This window comes from Platalea leucorodia (genome assembly GCF_965183815.1).
Source record: "Platalea leucorodia genome assembly, chromosome: 2".
NCBI lineage: Eukaryota > Metazoa > Chordata > Aves > Pelecaniformes > Threskiornithidae > Platalea > Platalea leucorodia.
This window is the reverse complement of record NC_138824.1, coordinates 29,581,245-29,590,989: the sequence shown is the minus strand read 5'-3', so window position 1 is coordinate 29,590,989 and position 9,745 is coordinate 29,581,245. Positions and strand designations below refer to the sequence as shown.

Here is a 9,745-nt window from a genome sequence, read left to right as displayed (position 1 = left end):
ATTTTCCCCCCCCTCAGACCACCGCGCCCCGCCCCGCCCGGCCCGGCCCAGCCCGGCTCGGGGGCGGTGCCGCCGCCGCCGCCGCCGCCGCCGCGTTGGTTCCTGCTTCCCAGGGAGCCCGCGGCGGCGCCCGGCTCCGGCAGGTCCCTCCTCCGCCTCGGCAGTGCGGGCCGCCTCCCCCGGCCGCAGCCTCCTCCGGCCGCAGCGGCGGTGCCCGCCGGCCCCGTGGCGCCCATGGCGGCGGAGCCTCAGCCCAAGGCGCTGACTCGCAAGCCCCTCCTGCTCAACAAAGTGGAGGGCTCGCAGGAGGTGGTGAACATGGCAGCGATAGTGCCCAAGGAGGATGGGGTCATCAGCGTCTCCGAGGACAGGTACCGGGAGCGGGCGTCCACAGGTCCTGTGGGGCCGCGGCGGTGCTCTGTCACCTCCACCGTCACCCGTCGGTGATGGTGGTGGTGGACCTGCGGTGGTGGTCCACCCACCGCAGGTCCCACCGTCACTGACGAGTGATGGTGGTGATGGACCACCATCACTGGTGTGACTGTAGTCTCCACCACCGGAGCCCAGGCAAACCTCAGCGGGTCGCGGTAGTCCAGCATGGGGACATTGCTTTAGGCAGAAGCATCTGGTCCTGGAGGGGAAGGAGCTTGGGGCAGGGGTCCCCAGCTTGGTGTCCATCTCCTCCTCCACCGCCATGTGGGTCAGGGCAGTGAGTGGGCTGGGGCGCTGCTGGAACTTGCAGGACTTGAGTGACTTTTCTTAACGTGGGTAAAATGGGGTTTGAGATAGCCTTCATCACAAGGATTGCCGGGGAGGCTGTGGAGGAGATCTTTGACCTTGCCTAAAGATTGCGGTGGCATTGGGTAAAACAGTAGTTTTCGTTCCCGTTTCCCCTCTCCGAACATTTCTTGGTAATTGTTTAAAAATACCATGTGTCGGTGATAAGATCTTGGAGTTCAGTCCCGTGTTGTAAAGCTGCCAAAGAGGAGAATGTTTTCAGGCTGAATGTTTAGCTGGGCTGTGCAGGGTCTGAGGCTGCCCAGAGGCAGCTCTGTCTCCTCTGAAAGAGCTCAAACTTAATTCAGCCCTGCAGCTGGAGCTTCAAAACTCCATCCTGAAGGTGCCTGCCTTTAAAGTAAGAGCTTGTTTTTCTTGCAAAGTCCATAAATAATTATTTTAAGCAGAGTTTCTTTGCAACTCGGGTGCATGGTGTAACCTGTGTCCCCAGCTTGAAAGACAAATGTTGACCAGTGTGTGAATATGTTTCTATTCTCAAGTTTTTTTTGTGGACTCTTTAACTTGGATGCCTGTTATACTGTTGAGTGTCTGCTTTTATGTCTCTGCTAGCTTTTTGGAAAACTGGCAGTATTTCTTTCATCTTGTCTTTGTCCTCACTGTAAGTTAGTTTTCAGCTAGTTGTCAAATATGTGCAAATTTAAGATCATTTAAGTTCATCTAAGCTGTGGTCTCCAAGTGAACTCTCATGCCTCATAGCAAGAGAAACTGAGCCACATAAAACAAGTACACTGTCAAAGGGACTTCAAGCTGAATTTTCCATTACTACATGCTCACGATTTTATTGTCTTTACATTTTTTTATGTATTTGTTGTCAAGCTGAATAAAGCTGGAGTGTGTTTTGGCTCCTTGTAGCTTCTCTAGGCTTACTCAGCCAATTCTTTTTATCTGTAAGAAAGTATTCCTGAAATTCATTGGCTCTCATATAGGTGTCTCTCTCAATCTCTGCCTCTTCCCCCCACCTTAAAAAAAAATAAGTAGCTTCTGCTGTTTTAGCACGTATGAGTTGTTCAGAATAGGTTGATGCTCCAAGTCAATATTTCTATGTAGAGAAAGGGATTGATCAGAGATCTTTGTTTCACTAATAAGTGAGGTGTCAGGTTCAAGAAACAAGCAGTGAAGTGGAGGCCAGGGGTTTCAAGCTAAGAAACTCGCTAGTTCATGAGCAACCATCCCTCGTCCTTCCTATCCCAGAGCAAACTCCTGCTGTAGGTCAGTTAGGTCCTGCTTGCTGATGAAACCAGGTAAAGAAATCTGCTGCTAGATGTGTTGTTAGATGTCTAAAGTTTTGCTGGTGACACAGGATAGCTCTGTGGACATTAAAATACTGTTGTAAGTCTGGAGGCTGCCAGGCTATTTTCTGTTCAAAGGCACTAACCAAGTAATTTGCTTGCTTGTGGGGCTGGTTTGCAGTGTCTTTGAGATGCTATAAGCAATGATCGTGCCTTTTATTTCTTTAGGCATGAAGATGTTGAGTGATGGCTTTTTCTTTCATTTTCCACCTGCATTAGCATTTTAATTGTAATTAAAAGGTTCAGAGTCTAAAACTTATTTGGAAGGAATAGCAGGTTGGGAGTCAAACTTGGAGGTTTCCGGATACGTGGGGTGGAAGCATAGCTTACCAGACTTCCAATACATGTAGGTTATGGTTAGGCTCGTGCAGATCCTTTGGTACCTTTTCCTGTTGGGACCTGCCATCTAGTGTTAGTGTCGATGTGGTTGTTTAACGGCCTTGGAATGTGGAGGGCTTTTAGAGATTCCTGGAAACTGTAAAGGACGTTATGGAGATGTTATCTATCTCTTCTACTTGTTAGCCAAATAAGTGAGTTTTGGCCATGTCTCCCAACCTCTGATATGTACTGCTCATGTGAGAGAATTGCTCTGAAACTTTAGCAGAGAGCTTCAGCTGGAACGACTTACCATCTCCAGCACTTGCTTCAGGCTGGGGAGGACAGGTCTTCTGGAGACGAAGAGCAGGGAGTTCTCCATTGGTTCACTGGTTAATGGCTGAAGATATCATTGTTGAAGTTGCTAGTAGTCTTAACATACACAACAACTAGGTACCGCTTTAAAGGTTTTCTTTAGTGCATGATGTGGCTCTATACCTGTAAACCCTTCAAAGCAGGAGCTTGGTCTCTAGTGTCTATTTTGTATGGCACCAGTGGTGTTATCTGCTTTTAAAAGACACGGAAGTGGTTTCAGCTATAGCTTGCAGACATAGTCATGCATTATATAGCCCTGAAGCATTGTATTTTTAGCACATACATGCATGTATTTTAAGAAATAAAATTAAAACTAAGTAATAATAGAGTGTGTGGTTATTCCTCATAAAGAACGGCATAGAGGGGGGAAAGAAGGAATCTCGGAGTTGTGAAATAGACTGAGCCTGTACCTCTTTACAGTACAACTGGTGTGCATTGGGAGAGAGGTAAGTTGTCATTTTATTATTTTTTTTTCTAAGAAAAAGGGATGCACCTGTGTAGGCAGGTGAGAGTTAAAGGAGTGGCAGCATTTGTTATCCAAGAATGTATAAATCTGATGCAGGAGGGCTGTAAGAAAGAAATTATTAGCTTTCGTCCATGCTCTTTTGCCTGCCAGCAAATGGGTGGAATTACCAGACACCTATAGCCAAAGGTGTAGAGTCCTGAGTGATCCATAGCCTTGAATGCCCCAGGTGCTACACGTGAAGCGAAAGTGGGGTTTTCCTAATGTGCACAGCTGGCCATAAGTTGTCATCGGCTTCCTGTGTGTTAAAAGCATGCGCTACCGTTTCAAAATTGCTGAGCACCCTTGTCTTTTGTTGCCTTCAGAGGGAGATGTGGGTGTTGGGCACGTCTGAAAAGTAGGTCACTGGCATGTCAAGTTCAGACATATCTAACTCCGTGCTCCAAAGAAGATTTAGTGTCATTAGTCTTACCTGAGCATGGGTATATGGTGGGAGAGGTGCCCTGACTCACCCAGCTTTCAGTGCAAGCAGTTCTGCTTGGTGTTGGCAACGCTTCTGTGTTTCTAATTCAGCTGGGTGTCTGATGAGCTGATCGTGTGTCGCTCTGCAAGACTGGCAGGAGGGGGCTAAGTGTCATCGTGGTAAACCTGCACTTTGCCACTAGCCATCTTTTTTTTTCCTACTAGCTATATTGTAGGTGGGGAAATCTTAGACATGTGCTGCTGTAGGCAACTTCCCTGATAATTATGAGCTCTGGTCTGTGCCCTCTTTTGAGTGGGAGTTCTGTGCGCGCTTCCATGCTACAGACCTTGGAAATGTAGGTGTTGCAGTCAAGAATTGTTCTCCTTGAGCTATTCATGGGAGGCAAAGCTTTCATAGTCAACTGAAAATTGTCAAAATCCCTTCTTATTAAAACCCAGGCATTCTAGTCTCCTAAAAGGTGACAAAACCTAGGAGAAAAATACTTATGCCATAGGATTTTTTTTTTTTTTTTTTTTTTTAAATAAGGGAACAGAGACCTTTGTCTTCTCCACTACCTTGTCTTTGTCTTCTCCACTACCTTGTCTTTGTCTTCTCCACTACCTTGTATCATCTTAAGTTCCTTTTGAACTGAGATGTCCCAACTGCTTTGTATGGATTGCTGTATAAACAGTGAGCCCAGACTGTTTGTCATGTACATTCATATTAGTGTCTTAATCTCACATAGAGAAAACTGTGTAGAGCTTGTATTGCTAGATTTGGTTTACAGATCGAGGTTTTTAAATGCAGATGTGTACTTAAGAGGTTTTTAAATGCAGATGTGCACTTAAGCTGTTGTCCAAGGCTTGCCTTCTGGGTATGCTAACTAGCAGGTTTTTTACGGGGTACAAAAGATGAACGACTGTCTTATGTAGATGAAATCTCGATTTTGCTAAACTAATAGTGGACTAGGAATGAGAATGTGCATATCTGACAAGAAATGTGGGGGTTGTCTTTGGCATCCTGCTGACATGCCTCCTATACCAAAAGCTATCTTTTGTTCCTTGTGGTTTTCTTGTCCTGATCCAGAACATAAAGCATATAGCATTATAGTTCACACCTTTGAAATACCTCTAATGGGAAGGTGGGATTCTCCACTCAGTGCTGCATCCAGGCAGGGTGCGAGGAACTGCAGACCCTCGGTAAAGTCTCTGGGTTTCCTCTCTCCTGTGGTGGAGTGGTCGACAGCGATTGCTTTGCCCAGCAGTATGGTTGCAATGCAGGTCTGTGATTCCCATCCAAGCACAGGGTTATGTCACTGACGGCCGCTCTGCTTTGTGTGTGGCTGTTGGTTCGCAGCAGAAGTGCAGGTGGTGTGAGAACTGATTTTGATTCTAGCTGTTTGTGTATGTTTATCAGCCTAAGCCTGTAGGTTTCACACCCTGGTTATTGCAGCATGAGCAGTAGTTTAAGCAGTGCAGAAGGTGTGGACGTTCTTCACAGGTGTAAAAAGACTTGTCCCCGCCTGGAGATTCTTTAAATTTTGATAAAAACGTCAGTCGCTGCTAAAATCGTTGAGGGAAAATGAAGGAACTCTGCATTAACAGTGCAAAGGTTCATAAGAGACCTATTGTCGTAGATGCAACTTGTTTGCTCTGAATTTTTTTAAACTAATTGGATGTGTTGCAACTTGATGACTGTGTTTGGAATAAAGCTCAGGGTGGAGGTTAACGCTGGCTGTTTGAGTGAAAGAAGTGAATGCTGGCAAGCGGTTTAAGAGAAGACAGGAGGTCCAAAAGCTCTTGGAATCAGAAATTGTTGCAGATGTTGAAAAGTAACTGTTCCTGATTTGACTAACATGTATCCTTGTTGAGATGCCAAAATCCTGGGACTAGCACATAAAATGTTTTGCTGGGTACTTGTTGGGGATAATAAACTCTACTTAGTAACTTGTGGGAGACTTTGCAGTGTAATTTTTAAAGCCCTTGTGGCACTTTGTGCCATCAGGAGATGACTTGTTGAGGTTTGCCAAAGCTTGTATATCCCTTGCCTTATGATGCTCTTGCCTGAATGCTTAGTGTCTGTTAAAGATTTAAAACACTAGCATTTAGTCTTGCCTTTCTGATTTGAGCTATCCTGCAACTGCTAGCTCATGTAGGTCAATGCACAAATTGGTGCAACTCCTGCAGTTATATTAAGTTCATGTCTTAACTGCAAGGTGGCAGCTGCAAAAACGTGATGTGCTGTGGCTTGGACTGTGACTTGTACAGAACCAGTTTCAGCAGCACAATTAGGCATCAAAATAGAGCAGAGCATTAGGTGCTTGAACTTTTAGAGTCAGAGATTAAGTGGTTTTTACTCGCCTCTCTGTTTTAGAGATGATTTTTTATATAAAAGGTGTAGATGCATATATCTTACCTTACACGCTTTGTTTGGAATAAGAAGAGCTACTTAATACACCTTCTGTTTGCCTTCTGGTAGACTCTTTTTTTCACCAGTTACTGAACAACACTCTTGAGTTGCAGCAAGTTTCAGGATGGTGCATCCGTCTCCCATATTAACCAGTTCTCATTTTTCTTCTTGTCTTCCCTGACCCCGTCTTAATTTCACTGGCATCTGCTTACACAGAGGCTGGATCTCTCATCAGTGTGTCTCGTATCTGTCAGGCTTGGTGACCTTCCCCTGCAGTCTCTCCAGTTCTGCAGCTGAACAACGCTCCTCGCTGAGAGGGGACTGCACAATGCCACCTCTGTGTGTGCCCTGCGGCCCCTGGAAGAAAAACAAATGCTGGTTATGGAGTATGTGCAGTACAGAGCCGGCATATAACTAAAAATGTACTGTTGCAGGAAACTCATTGGTTTTTCTCCTAAAGTTAAAGATGGCTAGAGGAGGCAGTGATGCTACAGCATTAAATGGCTGCAATACTTTAAAATAAAGGAATTGCAACAGTTTTGAAGCTACCAGGCTAGTTCAGTAAGACTGGCCTTTCATTAAGGATCACTTAGCAGACTGAAGGTCTCAAATAGAAGTTGTAGCGCAGTAGAAATATGTCAGTAGCTTGTTTGACCTGCCTTATAGGATTTTGGTTATTGAGGCCAGCTCTTTGTTTTTTCTTTCCCTCTCTCCAGCTGCACTGGTTCCTGCATGGTATCTTCCAACAGTGATCTGTGGACAGGTTTCCCAGCAACATCTTTCAGCTATGTGATAATACATGCAAGAGAACTGCTCAAAAGTGGCACAAGTTTTGTAAAATGTTTTTTTGTAACAGTCTGAAGAGAAGTCAGAATATACTTGGTGGCTCAGGGAACAAATGGGAAGGAGAAAATGGGAGTGCATAATGCAGGCACGTGGTGCTTCTGTGCTCGGGAGCTCTAAAAACTTCGTAAATGATGCTCAATGCCCTAAGGAGAGCAACTGGTTTTTGCACAAGTATCTTCTGTACGTCACTGTGTTCTGTGCACCGTAACCTCTCAGATGTTGGAAGGCCATTCCCATAAAAGCACCCCAGAAGCCATGTTTAATTGCCTTGCCCATGGTGCTTCTGTCACACACTTGTCAAATATGAGTGGGTGTATATAAAACTCTGCCAGTATCTGCGTGTATTTCCCCAGGGATTTGATGAGAATTGCACTAGTCCCTAGCGTAGTCTGTTGCAAAGACAGGAGCAAGAAAAACCACAGCTGTTTCCCTTCTGCATATGGTGTGAGGGAGGGATGGATGCAGCCATGGTGCCGCAGGATGCGGCAGGCTGGGATGGGGCACCGTGGGAGGGGATGGGAGCGGCAGCCGCGGGGTGCTGAGAATAGGCACACACAGCGGGATGCATCCTGTTCAGCAGAGCCTTATCCTGCATGAGTCGTTTTAGGAAAGAGAAAATAAAACTTCCTTCTTTATACTTTTGTGAGGTGAAGTATGAAACGCAGTAAATGCAAAAACTATAAAACAAACATCCACACAGGAATGGAAAGTACCCCAGCAAACAGGTTGGGCGAGTGGCTGGAGCAAGCCTGGAGAATGAAAAGGACAGTTTTGTGAAAGGAGAAGCAGGAGAGGGTGAGTTTACCAGGCAGCCCTCCAGGGAGGGAGCTTTATATAATCATGAAACCATATGCATCTCTCAGGGTTCTTCACATGTCACAGTCTGCATGCCTGATGGCTTGAAACTGTGCATAAATAACGGTCAAAGTGGATATTTGGCTATCAGAAAGCAGGTAATAAATTTTGCAAATTAGATTGTGCTGAAATTTTAGATAGACAAAATACAGCCTTCATCCTCATAAGAGGGAGAAGAGTTGTGGAGGCTGGGTTAAAAAGGGTGGTGTTTTAATTTTTCTCTTAGTCAGGCTGCAGGAAATAGCGTTGTGTAACTAACCTTGGCCAGACTTTGAACATATGGGCTTTGCTTGTCATACCATGTGTATTCACCACTTAAATTAAGTTTTTCAGGGAACTCTTAAGGTTTTGAGCACTGAATTGAAGGCAATGCCAAAGCACAGTTCTGGATAGAAGAGCACTGCTGTTCTGCTGCCAAGTTTACCGGGAAGTTTGATCAAACGTTGTCTTTTATTCTCCAAAATCTGTACCATTCCCTCTTAGTGTGAGGTAAAAGATCGATGTTCTTAGCAGGTTTTTGAAACAATGGTAGTGATCGATCAGCCCCAGAAGGCAATGCTTTTGACCTTTACAAGTCTGTAATAGCAGTTTCCTTAGGAGTTGAGTCCCGTGGAGAGAAATCTGAGAAAAGGCTGTCCTAATGTGAATTGGCCTATTTTGCCACCAGGTTGAATTATCTGGATTAGAATTATCTGGATTCAGGTGACAGAGCAAATACAGTGCCCTGTCTTGAAGGGATATGGAGAGAAGATCCTTGCCTGTGTTTAGAACATGACACATAATGAGATTTTGCACCTCCAGCAGTGAGTGCAAATTTGGTAAATTTACTTTCAACTTCGAATTCATTTATAAGAGCAAATGAAGGCTTAATTGTATTCTTAAGCAGGTGGTGCATCAGCCTTGTGGAGTACTTTAGGGTCTTAAAGTAAACAGCTTTTTTTTAAAGCTTTAGTAAGGTCTAATCATGAGTTGGTGCTAAAGCTTTTACCTTAGCTTAAAAGGTAATAAGGTATAGCAAAAATATAACTTATGCAAGCTAATGCATGCTAGAGGATGGGAGATGAGAGAGGGTTTTGGTGTTGGTTCAGATCAGTGATACATATCCTCCTGGTACAATGGTTTCAAGATTTAGATATATAGGTAGCAATAGTCTTCGACTTCTACACTATTTAGCTTATCTGGGGCTTAAAATAAAAAACATATAGGCAGTGACTGAAAGAGGAAATCCAGTAGGTTTATTGTGATGCAAGATAAGATGAAGCAGGAGAAAATGAAAATTAGTCTGTTCTGATGCTTTCCTTCTTGTCGCTGTTTAGCCTTTTTGAAGCAGTACAGCAAAGCTTATCTTATAGATGTCTCCTCTGATTTGAATGCTTCTCCGAGAACGTCTACACTGAGGTTTCTTGCCTTGCAGATGTCAGCTGACACTGCAAGGTCAAGTGTTGAACTCGATATTCTGTAAGGTATTTGCCTATATGCATGTTTCTAGGCCAGTTTATTACACAAAGATCCAGAAGCGATTGTCTTTTCATTTAACACAGTTGCCCCTTATCTCAGAAAACCATGTAATGTAATCCCTTTTAAGAGACAGGTCCTCATTAAGTATTTTGCCCTCTTTATGTATGTTGGAAACTTTAGGAATTCTGTGCTGTGAAACTGGAAATGACAGCTTACATTTTATTTGTAACTAGTATGTGCTGAATTATCCTTACTTTACATATTTTCTTCTTGATTGTTAGTGTTATTAAGCTGTATCTTCTCATTCCCTTACTCCACCCCTGTTTTCCCATTGTTTGCAGGGAAATTCTGTCCCTGCTCTCAGCTCTGTTTTGCTAGAGCAAATGTGGGCTATGGAGTCCTCCAGTCAGTGGTTCAAATTGACATTGCGAAGGCCTCATGTTTTGCAGCACCATGTGCATGGGATTGAATGAA

At 44.4% G+C, this 9,745-nt stretch overlaps 1 protein-coding gene across 2 annotated transcripts in view; it reads left to right on the top strand.

Moving 5' to 3' along the window:
* The first annotated feature begins 206 nt into the window (after positions 1–206).
* The window catches only part of WDFY2 (WD repeat and FYVE domain containing 2), a 64,478-nt gene continuing 54,939 nt past the window's right edge, over positions 207–9,745 (top strand). For both annotated transcript variants that reach the window (XM_082337537.1, XM_082337536.1), the window contains exon 1: positions 207–371. In XM_082337537.1, the coding sequence (XP_082193663.1) occupies positions 235–371 (137 nt within the window). In that variant the 5' untranslated portion in view covers positions 207–234. The remainder of the gene's footprint in view (positions 372–9,745) is intronic.